The 18,907-nt window shown below is 35.9% G+C and overlaps 2 protein-coding genes across 4 annotated transcripts in view; one reads left to right on the forward strand and one right to left on the reverse strand.

Annotated features, from left to right (window-relative positions):
- The window catches only part of GLIPR1 (GLI pathogenesis related 1), a 54,068-nt gene extending 43,579 nt beyond the window's left edge, over positions 1-10,489 (forward strand). For all 3 annotated transcript variants that reach the window (XM_074226179.1, XM_074226180.1, XM_074226178.1), the window contains one exon: positions 145-10,489. In XM_074226179.1, the coding sequence (XP_074082280.1) occupies positions 145-169 (25 nt within the window). In that variant the 3' untranslated portion in view covers positions 170-10,489. The remainder of the gene's footprint in view (positions 1-144) is intronic.
- On the reverse strand, positions 2,220-17,361 carry KRR1 (KRR1 small subunit processome component homolog). Its single transcript, XM_074226177.1, is given in 11 exon segments — positions 2,220-3,114; positions 4,603-4,696; positions 4,806-4,883; positions 5,823-5,909; positions 5,911-5,994; positions 7,757-7,813; positions 12,602-12,685; positions 12,785-12,910; positions 13,130-13,264; positions 15,230-15,408; positions 17,155-17,361. Coding segments are annotated over 11 exon segments (1,155 nt in total). The 5' UTR covers positions 17,240-17,361; the 3' UTR covers positions 2,220-2,968.
- Between the last annotated feature and the right edge of the window lie 1,546 nt (positions 17,362-18,907).

An 18,907-nucleotide genomic window follows, 5' to 3' on the forward strand; every position in this document is an offset into this window, starting at 1 on the left:
TACTAAAGATTTATAATTAAAAAAATGGAAATCTACTCATGAATATTAAAAATCTAAAAAGGGGAGAAATTACTTGATACAAATTTAAACTGAGTTTTAAATTATTTTCTTTCCTACCACTATTTCTACCTTGTGTCACAACAGGAGCCCAGTACCTCAGGGGAAATAGGATGGAATGTCAAAACCAAGAAGAGTTTGGATGGAAAGCTTCTCTAAAAAAAAGCAAACAGCCTTTCTGGCTGCAACAACCTTTGTAAACTCATGTACTGAGTTCCATATAATGGAAGACTCTCAAGAATTATTTTCCAACAGATTGTAAGCTTTTTCTGGGAAGGAACTGTCTTTTACCTATTTTTGTATTCCCCCCACTGGCTGCATGTTTATACCAGTGCTGAGCATCAGGGTAGGCACTTAATATTCACTATTAATTAGATGTCTATTTACCAATGCCTTTTATAATAAAATATCATTTTTTGAAATATCTGTCACTTACCTTTGCCAAATCCTTTTTAATAGTCAATTTGAAGTACAAGAGTAAAAACAAAATTTATACTTATGTGTTCTGAAATGATGTAATCTCACTCATTACTTTATAGTTAAGAAAATGGACACCCAAGTGACTTTGCAAAATTAAATTGTTCTATAAATGTGAGTGATTATCACTCTTCAATCACTTTCCAAGATTTTTCAAAGAACTGGAGGCAGAACTACAACCAAATTCTGGGTCTCCAGATTTCCAGCGAGGTGTTCTTTCCACTACATTTTTGTTGTTATTTGAAATGTTTTCACACATATCCAAAAATGTTTGATTATCTGGGAATTCACAGTATATTACAATTAGGAAGCCACACAGAAAATTTTTATCAGGAGGAACTAGAACAGAGTAAGTTGACTGGGGAAAAAATGCTTAACTTGGGGGTTACAGGTCTCTTACTTATTACTGGGTGATATTGAGCGTAACCTCTTCAAGCTTGTCTTTCTGTCTGTTTAAAAAGATTGAGTGTTCAAGAACTCCAAATGGATACAAGACCTAGTTGGAAAAGGACATATCCTTATGGACAAATCAGAGGGGCAAGGAAGAAAGTTCTTGCACAAACAAAACCAATTAAGCTATAATTAGAAGGGAACATTTAAATATGGTGTGTGTCTCAAAATGTATAAGACTGAGTCATTCACTAACTGATAAAAGGTTAAAGGATGTAAACAGGCAGTTTTTAAAGGTAAAACCTCAAAACGTTTCAATCATTAATCAGAAAAATTAAAATTTAAGTTCTACCTTACACTCATCAGACTGGTAAAACTGACAAAAGAAAAATCGAAATTGTACATTCATGAAGTCATGTACAATGGACTTAGTCCACACATCAGAAAGCCAATCTGGAGTCAGGTCCAGAAAGTAATCAAACTGAGCAAACCCTTTGACCCAGTCATGCCACTGCTAGAACAATATCCATGGGAATAATGAAAAAAGAAAAGGCACCTATGTATAAAAATATTTCTGTAGTGGCAAAGAACTAAAAATGAAAGAGCTAGCTACCAATTGGGGAGCAGTGGAACAAATCATGATATATTAGTATAAACAAGGATGTACTGGTAAATGTTTAACAACTGGCTCTTTTGAAAAAAAAGCTACATATGATATGCAATATAATAAATCAAGCCCTGACTTGTAGTATTTTTGCTAACTTCCGAGTTGTAAATGATCAGCTTTTGTGCCTCCAACACATTTCTGAAGGTGTTGCCATATAAAAGGGATAGTTTCAGAGAAAACAGTATAAACTGTTGAATGAGGAGAATCAGTAAACAAAATTTATGCAATTAATGGTAAAGACAAATAACTTTGTAAAACTTTTAAGAACTCTCAGAAATGAAATGATCAACCAAAACTCCAGAGGACCCAGGATGAGGAAAGCTACTACCCACTTCAAAATGCAAAATGATGTAGTTTTGGACATCACCACTGATTTACTTGTCCATGCATTTTTTTTTTTTTGCAAGGCAGTGGGATTAAGTGGCTTGGCCAAGGCCACACAGCTAAGTAATTATTAAGTGTCTGGGATCGGATTTGAACTCAGGTACTCCTGACTCCAGGGCTGGTGCTCTATCCACTGCACCACCTAGCCACCCCATGTCCATGCATTTTTGATGAAAGATTTCCTCTCCCTTCTCTCCACCTCCTCAAAGGGAATACGTGTGTGGGGAAAATAAGTATTTGTTAATTGAAAAAAAAAATTGAGACGACTAGATTAGAAGACTTCTATAGTCAACAGCCTGGTCACCTTCACTCTCCAATGTTCTGTGACTGAAAAGCATTACCTTTTTAATCTTTCCCTAGAAAACTAAGGAAATAGTTAAGACAAAAAAAGGTTTCCCTTATTTCTGCAGGGTTATAAGATCCAAAGAGTAGAGGAATAGCAATATAACAAATAAGTAAACAGTCAATTAAAAATATTATTTGCTATGGTTATGTCAAAAATGCAGTTGATACTATTTTTTGGATAAGAAGAATTCAGTAAATGTAACATATTCCATTGAAGCTAAGCAATAGGTACAAGGTAATGTTTTTAGGAAAAACAAGTAACTACAAATCAATTTACTTTCAAGTTTGATCACAAAACAGGTTAGCACATTTTAGGTGAGGTTGTGCTCTACCTGCTATAAAATGGAATGGAAACCCATTTTCAGCTGAATCTTCCTAGAATAAAATTGCCTTAAACTGCAAAAGTTAAAAAAAGTTTTAGTTCATAATTTATTTTGTTAGAAAATATTAACACCTTATATTTTAAAGAAAGCCTTGTTCTATGAAATGAGATTTGTTTAAATTATCAAAAATGTGTCCCATTGCACAGCCTTACTTTTCAGTTGAGGAAACAAAGATCAAGGCCTAAAAATCCTTTACAAAAGGAAAGCTAGATACACAAATCCTGTTTTAATTCAAGTCCATTTTTTTCTTTTTTCTTTTTTCTTTTCACTTTTTCTTCTTCTTCTGTCTCTTTTCATCAGCTTCCATCTTCAGCTTTACTTCCTCGGCAGTAAGAGCTCCCAGTTTTTTCTTCTTTGCCTTCTTCACTTTTTCTTTGAGAGCAGCTATATCAATTTTTGTTTCAACAGAAGCTGTGTGAATGGAAAGAATAAGAAGAGTCAGTTACTCTGTAGAATTAACTGAAGTTCTAACAATTAGCACCACACCTTTATACTCCTTTAAAAACCCTATCTCACTTGATTACTCAACTCTGTAAAGGACACAGGTTAATAGAAATTATTCTTATTTAATAGATCATTATACAAAGGCTGGCATAGTAAAGTGGCCTGTGCCTGAAGTCCTGCTGTTTGGACCCTCAGCTCAACTGCCCCCTCATGCCCATTTCATTGCATGTTTCTGCTACAACTGTTATAGAAAGTAAAGGCAAATCCTTGCAACTGGTTTAATTCTCTTTCCTCTAATATTCCCAAAATAAGAGAAACAGAATTTATTATCTAAAGGCACATATTCCTTTCTCAGTGTTTACATCACTGGAATCAATTGGAATCAAATTCCCCTCTAAACAAACAAGAATGGAGCATTTGTATTTCTCCCAGTTCAAATCCTGCCTCTAAAACATTCTGGCTGGAGGGCACTGGGCAAACCCTTCACTGGGTACCACTCAGTGCTTCAAGACAACAGAGTGAAGAAATGGTAGAGTAAGTGTCAAAGACAGCCCTCCCTCCCTCACTGTCTTAAGTCATTTCTGAAATTCTAACTACAAAGTTTTGTTAATGGAAAGGTCTATGAATAAAAGTTATAACTAGGTCTTCAAGTTTCCTTAATTACCAAGCAATTAAGGATGATACTGGTCACATTCCATTTCAACTGAAAACAAAACTAAAAATCCCCTCAACTTTCTATAAATCAAGTAGCTCGATTGCCCTTATTTCAGCCCAAAATTTCAATTTAACAAAATTTCAGTGGCAAAACAAATTTTTTAAAAAGTCAGAGTAGAAATTTCACAGCACTGAAAGTAAGGGAAAAAAATCCCCACACGTGCAAAAAATCCTACTAAATAAAATCACTTTCAAGAAGAAAAAATATTTGAGTTGTATATTCTACTTTTTGAAAAAAAAATCAACTTGCAATAAGTTTGAAAAAGGTTAAGTTGAACAGGAATTAAACCAAACAACTGATTAGAAAACCAGTGATGAGTCGAGAGAAGGCAGGAGGCAGTTGTAAGGAGGGAGGAGCATTCCAGATGTGGGGGACAGGGACACAAAAAAAATCTTATCATACTATGCTTCTTTGACCATTATCCCAAGATTTGCAAGACTAGGGTTCAGAGGTAATTTCTTGCCCATCCTGTTAGTTATAAACCTGCTGTTCAGTTTGTGTCTCATTACAGTGAGGGTCCTTTCAAAGGCACAGGCTCAAGGGGCAAATCCAGGGTGACCACAGTTCATTCTATGAAATTTCAGATTATACCTAAATCTAATCAATCACAAGCAATAAAGCACTTGGAGTTACACACTGTTATGCTTAATGATAAATAAGAGAAGGTAGGCAGCTTGGGAGTTATCAGAGTTTACCTTTGCATCAAAAGTGTAAAAATAGTACCCAAAAGACTACATTACCTTTCTTAGGTTTCATAATTGGTTTTTCTTTAGGTGGGATAAAAGCCTTATTTCTTTCCGCTTGTCTCTTGCTGACTGCTTCAGCTTGTTTAGCCTACATTTTGAATATAGAAAAGTAGCCTTGTCACTTCAATAAACATTATTAAAATAAACAGTTAAGTGACAAATTTACTGACTCTCCTTTTAACACTTAAAAAGCTTACCTTTATTTGCTCCATTCTTTGTTGTTTCTTCTGACTTTCTTTCAAAAAGTACTCACCGCTAGCCAGTTCTTTATCAATCTGTTAAAAAAATTATATATATATAAAAAAATTTCAATTTGGAAACTTCACATTCTAGATGAGAGAGGATGCAAAGCAAATTTAATCAGTTTGGGGGCAGTCTTGGACTTAAACCTTAGTTCATGTGAAGTCTTAAAAGCTACCATCTCAGGAAAGAGACAAATTTGTACAGAAAGAGGATTAGTAATTTTTCAAGTTAAAGACTCAGAGAAAGGTCAATGTCCTTAACCATTTATATAACACATTCTTTACCAAACACATACTTTCTATCCAAACTAGGTCCTCTAGGAAGACATAAAATATAATCAGTAACTGTGATATGTGACAATACGTGACATCTCCAGTTTAAGTATAAAAACCATCTCCTGGGATAGGTGATGAAGTATGAGGTTTCAGCAGTCAGAGAATGAGAAATGGAGGCAGGGAGTTCATGTCACTGAGAAGGTAGGCAAGGATTAGGCTAGGGAAAGTCTTGAATGCCAGGATGTTGGAGTTTAGCTTCTGTTAACAAGGAGCCAGAGAAGGCTTCTGAACAGTTGAGTCACATAAGAAAATGTTTTATGAAGCTTAATATGAAGGGAAAGCAGGTGAGTGCAACAGCCTTGTGGGAATAAGAGAATAAGGAAAAATTAAAAAGATGTGGCCACTTGTGCAGGGATGGCCATTGCTCACCTAGCCAACCCAATCACCTTAATGGAGTTTACACTTAGGATTCAAAGTCACAACCTGCTTTCAGTCAACAATATAATTTGGCAATCATGTTCATCCTTTTCTCAATAAAATAATTTAAAAAAGTAATTCATTCAATAAAATTTTATTAAGTACCTGCTATTTGCAAAGCATTTGTAATGTTGTTTGTTCACATTGTCTTTGAGAAATGAAATTCAACAAGTTGTTCCTCCCCACCACCCTACAAAACAAATTAAGAACTGAACTCACCTGGCTTTCTGGTTGTGGAGGTGGGAATGGTGTATATTCTTTCTTAACAGTTTTTTTCCTTGGTTCTTTGCGTTTATTCAAATTTTTTGTGTTTGAACTGCGGCAAAAATCTTTCCCAATTTTGTGATCTTAATTCAGCATCCTTTGAGAGCTCTCGTTTAATCATCAATGTCTTCAATCAAGGCAATGAAAACATAAAAATTACAAAAGCACACACTTCTAAAATGAGCTATAAAAAAGGAAGGCATCTTATTAACGAAATCTGACATATTGGAAAAAAAAGTTGATTTCTAAAAATGAAAGGAAAAAGATTTTTCAAACTTACAAAAACTTATGGAAAATTGTAGATGGCAAGGATTGTCAAAATGAATTGAGGTGAAGGTGCAAGACCCCTCTTGCTTTGTATTCATTTCCAAAAACAATAATGAAATTCAGTAGAAGTACCTACATCTGCCCCAGGTTCCTTAAGCAGGCAACTTTCAGTACCAGTGATATTTTAAGGAATAGAATAAAGGGCAAGTGGATGAAGTAATCAATCTAGCCACTTCCTGTTACTTTTTTAATTCCATTTAAAGTACCACAGCAAGAATGACTAGGAGAGGTCAGAAAATTCTCTTTTTGTCCTAACTCCTTGGTCCTGCCTCCACCAATGAGACTTTTAGTGTCATGGACCTCATGCAAAGTAGACAGAATTCAATAGTCTAAACATTACCATTAAAGAGTAATTCACTACACTCCAGGCAGGCACCTACACTAGAGGCAGGGAGTCAACTAGGATTCAGATTTAGAGTCAGAGGTGCAGGTGCCCTGAGGGTAGCTCTTCCACTTTCTCTTGGTTCCTTTTCAACTCTGAATCTATAATTCTATGACCATAAAATAAGGTTGAGAAAATCTTGGCCCAGTGCCTCAGAAACCTAAAGAGCTGTCATTGTACCCATGTTTCCATTAGGGTTTACCTAAATGTGTATGAAGGGACACAAAACCAGTGATTGGGCTGGGCTAAAATACAGGTAGCATGCCAGGCCCTGCCCATGAAGGGCTTCTTTGCCAACAGGGGAGGACAACACCTAGAGGGAGAAGTGGCAACTAGGGGAATACTGGTCTGAGGAGCCAGAGATAGCTGAGTTAGTGTCTAATGGAAGTTATTTTTCCAGAAATAATGCTCCTACTGATTTGATTACCATACTCAAGAGGAAGAAGTATAAAGTTTTAAGAGCTGGGGAAGGGGTTGAGTATGTGGCTAGCAGCAGAAGACTGTAAAATTGACTGGTCACATTCCACTTAAACTGCTGGATAGAAGTTGCTGGACAGAAGTGAAAACATTTGATGTCCTGGCACAGCTAGCAGATCCAAGGGGTTAAAAAGTCTGGTCTGGACTCACTCAGTTCTTCCCTAGCTGTATCGGGCCCTCCTTCTGGAGCAACAAGGTGAGATTAATGTACCCCAAAGCTGGGAGCTTAGGTTTTGGAAGGCTGAGTTTGGCATGATATAATGTTGAGTTACAATCAAGTCCACCTGAGTTAAAATCCTGTCTCTGACACTAGTTCTGAATCCCTGGGTCAGTTATTTAACTTCTATGGGTCATGCCAACACTTTAAGACATATAGGTACTTACAGATGAGTGTGGTGATCTATACTGATAGCTGGAATTTCCACACCAGGAATTCTTATGCTAACTAAATCATAAAATTTTGCATATTTGTGGTGATACTGTAATACAGCGTGTCTATTTTGTGCCCCATTGATGCAATTTGTGAAAGCCTATGTTTCAAATGTCCATATAGAAAAAGCTATTTCATAGCTTTACATGAATCTGAAAATAAAAGAATCCACTAAAATACTGCATCATCATAAATAGTCAGTTGGGAAGAAAACACAATGACTGAAGGCTTTCATGAATTTGACATTTTTTGCTCAACTTTGTTGATACTTACTTTGATGTTATAGATCGGATGAATATTTTTCATAGTATCTAGGACGACTTTTCGAACCTAAAATGGAAAAAAGTTTATATTTCAATAAAATCTTTTCAATCTGTAAATTAGAAAAGTGATTTAAAAAAGAAAAGCAGTTCCTCAGTTAAAACAGCGATCAACAGAGATGAACAGTTCTCAAAAAAAATTGTGAGCTATTCACAATCATAATAAAAAATACTTGAAATCACTGATAAAAGAAATGCAGACCAACACAATCTTGAGGTTTTATCTCCCAACCTGCAAATCAGCAAAAAATGACAAAAGGTGGAAATAGTCGATATTGGGGGAGGGGAAGATACCACTCTGGAAATTATGATTTTTTAAAAGAAGTAACATGACATCAAAAAAATTTATTTTCAAAAAAGGAATGGTAGTAAGACAACGAATAATAGGAAACATCTCCTATTGTCCCACCTCTGACACAAACTGGTTAGGTCAACTTAAAGGCACATCACCTTGATATCCCATAACACTATGCAACCCTAAGACAATAACTTGCAGAAAAGGTGCAAGTTACTGGAATGCATTGGTAGTCAATCAGTCAACAAGCATAATTATTATAAAGTTTACTAAAGTATTCACTAGGGATCATGCTAAGTGATGGGAATACAAAGAAAGGTAAAAACAATCCTTGCCTTCAAGGAGCTCACATTCTAATTAGGGACACCGTTTGCAAACAGCTCTGAACGTTCAAGATGGATATAATAGACACTGGAACAGAGAAAACACACTAGCACAGGGAGAAGTGGGGAAAGTTTCTTGCAGAAGATTGGATTTGAGCTGAATCAGGGAAAATAGGAAATGGAGATGGAGAACACTCCAGGAATAGGAATCAGCCTGTGAGAAGGCATGGAGTATCACATGTGAAAAATAGATGATCAAGAAGTCCAACATCATGGATCATAAGAGTAGGAAGAGGTCATAGTATGAAGAGGTTTGAAAGTCAGAGATCATTTTATATTTGACCCTGGACTTAGCAACAGACTGGACAAGTGAGATCAGTGCAAATGTGACCTGGGTGTCTGGGAATATGGAAGAAGGACTAGAAAAGGGGGCATATTTGAGGCGTGGAGACCAAGTAGGCTTTTCTAATTAATCCTGGAGAGAGAACCGATGTATTGTGGTAGCTGCATGACTGGAGAGAGGAAGACATATATATATAAGAGGAAGGAACAAGATTTGGTAACTGACTGGTAGTATGGGGAAAGTGAGAATGAGTACAGGATAACACTGAGACTGCAAATCTCACTGATGAGGAAGATGGTAATATCTTCTAGAGTTATAGCAAAGTCTGAAAGAGAAGAGGATTCTGAGAAAAGGACAAGTTCTATTTTGACCAACCTTTTTTGGTAGTCCTCTCTACACTGATGATATCACACAAGTTTGGCAAAAATCAACAACACTAAAATGACAGATTTCAGACAATGAATTAGATAGACTGTATGATATGATACAAAACGCTAATTAAGTACTTTATATAAAGCACTGTGCTAGCTGTGAGGATACAAACAAAAAAAAGAAATGTCCTCAAAGAACTTACATTTTATTGAGGGCAAACTATAGGGACATGATTATTAGGATCCTCTTAAAGGATTAGTGGCAAGTAAATTTGCTTAAGTGAGTAAGGTAGAGTATTTCTTCTAGGAAGTAAGAATACATTAAAGTAACAAGGTAAAAGGAACATGGTTGGGTCAATATTGATATAGATCATAATCTTCAAATAAAAACTGAAAACCTCAGTGTTAATTCAGAGTTCATCTTGTTTTATTTATTCCATGGAGGAATTTCTTAGTCTTCAAACCTTTGCTTGGATACTTTCAAAAACCATGAGAGGTCAGGGGAGTGGGGTAATATAACATTATTTTTTTACAAGGTAATTCCATTCCTTTACTGAATTATTACAAAGTTCTTCCTGATATTAAGCAAATATCTGCCCTGAGATTTCCATGACCAAAATTCTTGGATCTTCATACTGTTCTGGAGCTAAAGTATATCTGAACTTCAGCAATAGGAATTTTGGCAGTTTCTTATCATAACTTGTTGAGAAGAAGGAGAAATGTGGGTCAGGTGGATGCAGGGACTGTTTGAATGAACAGATTCAAAGAATGATAACTAATGAAATGATGTCTACCTGGAAGGAAACTTTTAGCTAAGTATTCCAGTACAATCTTTGATTCTATTTTTATCAAGAATCTAGATAGAAGTCCTTTAATTAATTATGGTGCTTCATCATGGTAATAATGCTACCATGTTACTCTCAGTTAACTGAAGACAATTCTATAGGACAGTATGTTCAGACAGGGGATACATACCAAGCTAGAAAAATTTCAAGTACAGCTCCAGTTAAAAATTGAGTTTGATATCCAAAGGCCTACCAAGATAAATATGGAAAAGATCATTCTAATTTTTAATTAATTAATTTTTATTTATTTAAGGCAATAGGTCACATGGCTAGGCAATTATTAAGTGTCTGAGGCCAGATTTGAACTCAGGTCCTCCTGACTCCAGGGCAGGTGCTCTATCCCCTGCACCACCTAGCTGCCTTGATCATTAACATTAGACTGGACAATGAACAATGAATTCTTTGTTACAAAAACATATGAATCAAAGAAAATACCAGTCCTGTACTGTTCTCTTCCACCCTTTCAGGGACTGAGATACGGTGGTAGAAAAGTAGGCAGAAGGGACTAAGAATGAAAATTTTTTGAACATCTGTCAACAGTAATTTAGCAGTAATGTCAAGAATGAGTAAATCATTGATTGGAGAAAATACAACCTATCATCCTCTTCTCTCTACACATATGGCCACTATCTTAGTTCAGGCCCTCTTCCTATCTTGCTAGCAAATAGCTACCTAACTGGTTTTCCAGTTTTGAGTTTCTCTTTTTTTCAGTTCATTTCTTCTAAAAATTTTTATTATTTTTAAATTTAAATATCAAAGATCTATTTCCATATATACAGAATAAAACAAAAAAGATTTTATACAACACTTTGAATTTCCATTTCATAAAGCATATAATAAACTATTTTAAAAACCGTTCTGCTTGTCTTTCTGAATTTAGTGCTCTACTCTATGCCTTAAAAAAAAAACTTTCCATTGTCTCTTTTTTCTTTGGCAAACTTACTGCTAACTCCTCCTTCCACTTCAGTCCCTGGCTTCCAACTGGAAGTGCAGAAAAAGGGGAAAACAAAACACCTTTGTAACAAATAAGCAGTCAAGCATGATGAATCCACACAGCAGATATATGCAAAATGCACGTCTCTTTCTGTGCTGAGTCCATTGCCCATACAACTGGAGATGGGTAACCACTACATCACAGTACATGGTTAGCCACTGTACTGATCAGTTCAGTCTTTCATAGTTTTTTCTTAAAAATACTGTCCTTGTATAAAACCATTCTAGCTCCACTCATTTCAATCTCTATCACTTTGTACTCCCCAGGATTCTGTGAATCCATGTTTTTTTTGTTATTTCTTTAATATAATATTTGATCACATTTTTACATTTATGTACCACATTCTGTTTAGCCATTCCCCAACTGATTCCCCAGGAATTCTAGTTCTTTTATTTTATTGCTCCTTTCAGGATCAGGAAATTGGCTTTACTTGAGGTTATTCCTTCTCTTGTATCTCTTCCCTCAACCTATGCCATCCTCTATATCTACACCAAGCTCTGTGAGTGTGAGGTGAAACCTTTGTTTCAGATATGAGTGCTGCTTGGTACCCCCTTTATTCCTTCACACTCTTTTTAGGAAAAATTGCCAGTCTAAAGAGAATACAGTATGAGGCTATAAGCAAATCACTTGAAAAACCTAGGTATGGTGGGGTGGAAAAAAGAGAAGATTTCAGAGAATGTTAGCTGTATTTTAAATATGTGAATGGATTTCACACAGAAAATGGATTAAATTTGTTTTGCTTGTCTTAGGGGCAGATCTAGAAGAAGCATTATATGGAGTTCCAGAGAGAAGCAGATTTCTCCTAAAAATGTAGAAACACAATCAGATGATGGGAGAGGACTGCTACCAGTGGTAGCCCATACTTTAAAAGAAGTAGAAGTCACTAGACTACTTGTCAGGGATACAGAGAGAATCTTGTCCAGCATGTGTTCTCAGAATTCACTAAGTTACAGGCTCAGATACTCTATGGTACTCTTTAATACTGGAAGACTGCCATCTATTTTTCTAAAGTCTTTGTTCCCTCAGCTTATCTGACTAGTTAACCAAAAAGATGACATTTTATAGATGGAAGAAAATTCAGACATTTTCAAGTACTAGCCTCCCACCTTAGGTTATAAGATGAGAAAGTTAAAGATCAGAAAGAGAGCATGATCCCCAAGTCACATATGGGAAGATGCAGAAAACAAAGTGACTTATCTAAGAATATTTTCTTAAAACTATTATACAAATTTAATTGTCAGAAAATTGTATCTTTTGATCTCAAATCTTCCCTCCCTCCTTATGCATAGAGAAACTAATCCTGATTCTGTCTTCGAGAAATACACACACAAAAAACACCTACTCATTTTTTCACATGATAGGCCTGCTGAATAAATATACTTTAAGGGTTTATCAAAGTTAGCTGCTATTTATTCAGCTTCATATGTGAAAAAGGTTACCAAAATACATGGAATAAATATTTATCAATTTATTTAGGTAGAACACACATAAAAAGAGCATAATTTTCAGTAGGTGATAGCTGCATTAAGATATAAAAATGTTCTAATCAAATGTCAAATTATAATTAAATTCAATTTTTGTTAAATATATGACAATTAAAAGTTAGATCAAACAAGTTTTTACTTACTTCTTTTAAACCATTAAATGGACCAAGAGCTGAAACAGTGTTCCCCTGAACCATGATGTAACAGTTTGTTAAAAGTTCCAATGCCTATACCATGGGAAAAAAAAAATGTGTAAAAATTAACTCAATGTGTATAAAAATTAATACCAGAGAAAAAATACTTAAATTTATGTTACTGAAAGCTACCTTCAGGGTAGATCCTTTTGGCCCAATAAGTCGTTGTCTTCTTTTTACAAATCTTTCTTTGTTTCTCACTAAAGAACCAATCTTGATGATGTCACATGCAGTGTCATCCTCAAGAATTCGTATTGCCTTTAAATGAAAATAATTATTTTTAACCTGTTTTTATAAACACTTCCAACTTTAGAATAAAAAACTTAGCATAAAGATGAAACCAGCTTTTTGTCATGCAATATTACTTTTAATTAACTTAATAATTAATCAACTTAATTTCATTTTAATATGTGTAATTTCCTAAGAGCTAATACAATGAGGATCTGTCTTAAATTCCCAAATTTCCTAGTTACATACCTGTTCAAATGGGACACTTCTTGCTAAAAGCTTTATTAAGTCCCTGGCCCTAATAACGATATAGGGATCAAAAGTCTTCTTAGTTGTGCAAACGGTCATGCTACCTTCAATTAGGTCCAGTGTTGCATTTATGTGCTGCAAAAATGGTAAAACAAAACAATATTGGGGAGTTATTAGTTAAGTCTTCATGTGGGAAGTATTAGCTCTAGCAGTCTCACACTCTCATTTGTTTTAAATTAATAAATAATAACCTTTAATTAACCACACAAAGATTAAAATTCTTATTAATCAAGATTAAAGATTTGATCCTACAAAGCATTTATTTATTTGTTTATTTAATATCGATCAGGATAAATTGGAAGCTAGGAAAATGTTTATCAGACACCATACTATAAAGCCAGACTTAAATGAATACAAAAAATTGTCCAGTGTCCTCCTTCCTACCACCACTATACTCCTTCCCTGACTTCTCTACAATCTTTAAAGCCTTTAGACTGGATTTTTCCCTCCTATAAACTTTCCCTCCAGTAGAAATAAATGCAAAAGGAAAAATACTATACAATAGGGATAACAATGTAAACCTACATATTGAAAAAGAAATCCATTTAAGTACTGAATTTCCACACTCCAATGGATAAAATTTGGTAATGTCAATGATAGACAAACATCTCCTCATAAGGTTGATCTTCCAGTAGTCAAAGGGACTATGTTAGTCCCCGCCATGACCTGAGAAGACATATTTCTTACTAGGCCAACTCAAATAGGCCCCAGATGGGAGTATCCAATCCTTGTATCCAAGTCAAAAGGTCAGGGAACAAATTACTAATATATCTGAGTAACAAGCTTCAGCAAGAATCAAAACATTGCAATAGTGGGGTAGCAGTCCCCAAAATTTTTAGATTGTGTGTAACATCAGCAAAAATATTTTGAACTTATAATGTGTATTCACTTTTAAAATTAATTGGATTATTTATTTATAAAAATATGTTACTTAAATAAAATTAAAGAATGAGATAGAATGAATGTGGTTAAATATTTTTGGAAAATTTTGGCTTAATATCTTGTAATATAGTGATTCAAAGATACAGTTCTATGTTCCATTTATTTTAATCCTGGTTTTAATTTCTATCATAGATGAAAAAGATAGCACCCAAAGGTGCACAGATACAAAAGAGAAATACATCTCTGGCTGCACTTGAGAAATCACAATGCTCATTTTTAATCCCTTCCATCAATTATATAAAATTCATTTTTGAAACCCTCTAGAGTGAATCAAATCTGTTGAGCTTGCAAATCAGAATGTGTGACATTTTTACAGTTTAAAGAAATGAATTTGAAACACTATTCATTTGGAAGATTTTTAAATGACCTAAAAATTTTGAGGTTTTAATAAGTATAAGGTAATGTTTTATAGTTCTTTCAGTAATTCAGTAAGATAGGTCAACAAAGTTGAGAACCTAGATGAATGAAAGAATGGTGATGCCCTCAACAGAAATAAGGAAGTTCAGCGGGGGAAGTTCTTTTGGGGAAAAATGTATTAAGATGAGAAATGCCAATCTCATGCATGTTTAATCTGTGTTGCCTACTCTTTCCCATGGGAAAAAGAAGACAAGAGGTTGAAGGAAGAGTATTATTAGTGACTGCCCCAGAACCTGAAGCCCACATACCTGTGCAAGGGAATCTCTGGCAGCCACAGAATATCTGGGAAGCAGTGGGAGTTCCCAATTGTCAAAGGTTAAAGTTCTAATTACCCTGCGAGGATTTCTCTACTCATTCTAACTAGCCAATGAGAGAAGAAAGGAGGATCACTGGGCTAAGATGTAGGAAGAGGAGTTGTTAGAGACAAAGAGGGAAGCAAACCAGCCCCACTCACCTAATATAGTTCAACACACATCAATTATAGGCAACCTATACATATAGGCCTTGCTCCCTACTTTATAGACCTATAAGATGTTTCTGGCTCTAAATGCTTGGGGCAGTACAAAAGACAAATGGTACCTTTTATATTAGTAAATTCAACTTGCAAATATATAAACATTTTAAAGTAAAGTTATGAGAACAACAACAGTCTCAAGAAAGAAATCTAGAAGCTACCCATACATGCTCATTCAAAGCTTTCTGCACCAAAGGCCAACATTCCTTCAGGTAGGCTTCTCTGTATTTGGGAAACAAAGTTGCAAAACTGCTTTCTTCTAACAGCCCTCTGGGGTTGTCATCTTTTGTAAATGGGGGTTCTTTCCATCCATCAGGAACGGTGAGGAGTTCTGATTCATCCACATCTATAAAATAATTTATTTGTAAGTATTTTAAATCTGACATTTATTAAATATTTACATTTCAAACTCATGTCTAATAGTGAATTCATCATAGTTCTCCCCAAACTTCAGCCGTCCTTCTTCTGACCTAGTCTACCTATTTCTGCCAATGTAGCAGTCTTTTAGTCATCCAATCTAGATACCATCCTCAATTATTCTAATCTCTCCCCACAGTCAATCAGTTGCCAAATCTTGTCATGCTTAGTTCCACAATATCTACACTCACAAAGCCACCTCCTTGGTTCACGTCTCCCCTGGGAGTACTGCAAGACTCCCTCCCACTCCAATGACCCTCATACAAATACCAAAGTTATTTTCTAAGGACCAGGTCTGTTTGCCCTCTATTACTGTCAGGATCAAATGTAAATATCTCTCAAACAACCTGGCTACATTTTACTTTCAGGGCCATATTGACCTTCTGATCATTCCCCATAGCCCCCTATCTCCCTCTTCCATGACTTTGTGCTAGCAGTTGTCACTCATACACTCCCTCCTTACCTCCATTTCCCAAAATTTCCAGTCTTCAAGGCCATTTTCTGCACGAGGTTTTCCCCCAGGTGCCTAACTTTCCCAAATCACTTTTGTGCTTCCCCAGTTGTTTCCCATGGCTAACCTGTAAACCCTGGAAGTGTGGGGACTGTTTTTTTCCTAATCCCAGCACCTACAAATCTGCTGTTTGACTGATTACTGCTTGCAGAGCAGTACATCCATCCTAACCTTGAAAAATGCTTGGCGTCTCTGAGCCTCAGTTTCTTCATATGTAAAGGGAGTAATGGATTAGATGACCTCCAAGGCCCCCTCTTAACTCTGAAATTGCCAATCTATCAATACTGGACCTGTGATTGCACTGGCACTGGGAACTCTTTCCCAATTGAGGCTAAGATCTCTATGACTAAGTCTCAAAAGGTTGCCTAGAGCACTAAAATGTGAAATGACTTGCCCAGGGTCACACAGCTACTATGTATGTGTCAGAGACGTGAACTCAGGTCTTCCTGGCCAGGAGGTCAATTCTCCACCTGCTAAATTTGAGCTGATTTATATAAAGATTAAAATATGCAAATTATATGCAACTTTTTTCTATCAGTCTTCTGGGGTTGTCATCTTTGTAAAAGGGGGGTTCTTTCCAGCCATCCTGACGTCATGAGACATCCCCCCAAAGCCTTAATCAGTGAAGTGCTTCTGACAGCATCACTGCTGCATTCACAATCTTAAAAAGTTCAATTTCTGAGAATAGAATACTTTTAAGCAACTAGTCAGTGGCAGGACTCAAACCCAGGTTCTGCACGCTTTAGAATGGAAGCTCTTGAAGAGAATTCTTTTTGCCTTTTGCATCTCCAAGGCTAAGTATACAGAGCAGATGCTGAATAAACGCTTGTTAAATTTGAATAATAACTAATAATAATAATTTACAATAACATTTCTAGTCTTTCTAATCTGCAAAGTATAATTTACGTCCGTTCTTGCCTTCAAGTCCAACAACACGCTATCTACTGTCTCCCAGGGCTATGGAGGGGTCACCCTGGGCCGTAGACCCTCCCGCCCCAGCGCTGAAAGCCTGTCCTGCGCATGCGCATGCTACCATTCTCGCGAGAATACCGGGGGCCTCAGCCCACCCCACCCCCGCCATCGCCAACTTCACTCTGCCAGGCGAGCACTTAAAAAGACCAGCTCGGACCCCTGTCCCAAGTTTGGACTCTGCTTCATTCTTACCACGGTTCCCTCGCTTCTGGTTCCGAAACCTATTCTCCGCTGTCGTGGACCCTTTCTCCGTCCGTGTCTGCGAAGACGCGGCCATGGCAAGAGTCTTCCGGTCCCCGGAAGTGCAACGCTCCGGCTAAGGTACTCCTGCTTTACGAAATTAGTTCCGTGGAATCCCAGGAAGGAGGGCGTTCTGCGCAGGCTCGGTGAAGGCCGGGGTTCACGGAGTCCTTCCGTTACGGACACCCGCAGAGTCGTGAGCTTCCGACAGGGACTTCTGGGTAGAAATAAATGCGCAGAGCCTGGGAAGCCGCGAGGGCTTGCTGGGAATTGTAGTTCAGCTCTGTGGAGCACGTGGGATCTGGCTGGCCGCTCTCCGGATTTACTAGTTGGGCTCCCAGTTTGGGGAAATTAGCAATTTACCGTCCACGCGCGTGTAATTACTATATTAGTAATTGTAATTATAATTATATATTATATATATTACATTTTATTATATTTTATATATTATGTAATATATATATGTATATATATAATTTTTTTTTTTTTTTTTTTAGCAAGGCAATGGGGGTTAAGTGGTTTGCCCAAGGCCACACAGCTAGGGAATTGTTGTCTGAGACTGGATTTGAACTCAGGTACTCCTGACTTCAGGGCCGGTGCTTTATCCACTGCGCCACCTAGCCGCCCCTATATATTATATTTTTACACATTGTATTATATTTTTATTATATTTATATATTATACGTTGTGTATTTTCTTATATATTATGTTATATATAATATTTATATATATTTATAATTAGTAATATAGTAATCACTGTCCCAATGTTATTGATGTCTTATTTTCAAGTGACAACCTTATTTGTAATCTTTACTCATATTGCCTATGGTATTTTTACATTTACTATTTATACATTAAAATCCTTGTGATAGTCCTCCATGCCTATAAATGGTTAATAAAAACTTCTTTTTTTTTTACTGACCAAACCCCTCCTTTCTTTTGCCTTTAGAAACCCTAACTCCATTTTTACCAAAAGATATCCCCGATCCCATAGTTGCTCATTAAGTCTTCCCTACCCTGCCCAATTATATTTATTTTATTTATTTATTACCCTAGCTTCTTATTTACTATTTTGTTTATTATATCTATATTTATTTACTTTTTTAACCTAAATATTGATCTTAACCCTAAATATGCCATTATTTTATTAATTTATTATTAATAATATACTGATTTTATCTTATTCAGTTATATATTGTGTTATTATTTTATCTTGGCATCTTCAATTATATTGATTTTGGGTTTTGAGTTTTTAGAGTTACAATCTTTACACAAAAAAATTTGGGACCCAAATTATTTTGAAAATACATATGTGAGCATATAAGATCATAGATCAAGAGGTGGCAGGTACCTATGAAGCCATCTAGACCAATCCTCTCCTTTTATAGATAAAGACTATCAGACTAAGAAAGGTTAAGAGACTTGCCTATTATGTTGTCTTCTCAATTTCCATTCTACTCACATACCACATAGCTTGGTTACCTAGTGGTTAGATAAATAGCAATATCGAGACAAATCCTGCAGAAGACACCCCACTTTGATTCCCTAGGCAAGCAACTTAACTTCTTTCCTCAAATGTAAAAATGACACCTACACATTAGGTTTATTGAGAGAATCAAGAGTTTTGCAAATTTTAAATGCTAGTAATTATTATTAAACAATCCTTGCTTTAATAATAATAGCTTGTATTTATTTAGCTTTTTTT

Source organism: Macrotis lagotis, chromosome 2 (genome assembly GCF_037893015.1).
Source record: "Macrotis lagotis isolate mMagLag1 chromosome 2, bilby.v1.9.chrom.fasta, whole genome shotgun sequence".
Taxonomy (NCBI): domain Eukaryota; kingdom Metazoa; phylum Chordata; class Mammalia; order Peramelemorphia; family Peramelidae; genus Macrotis; species Macrotis lagotis.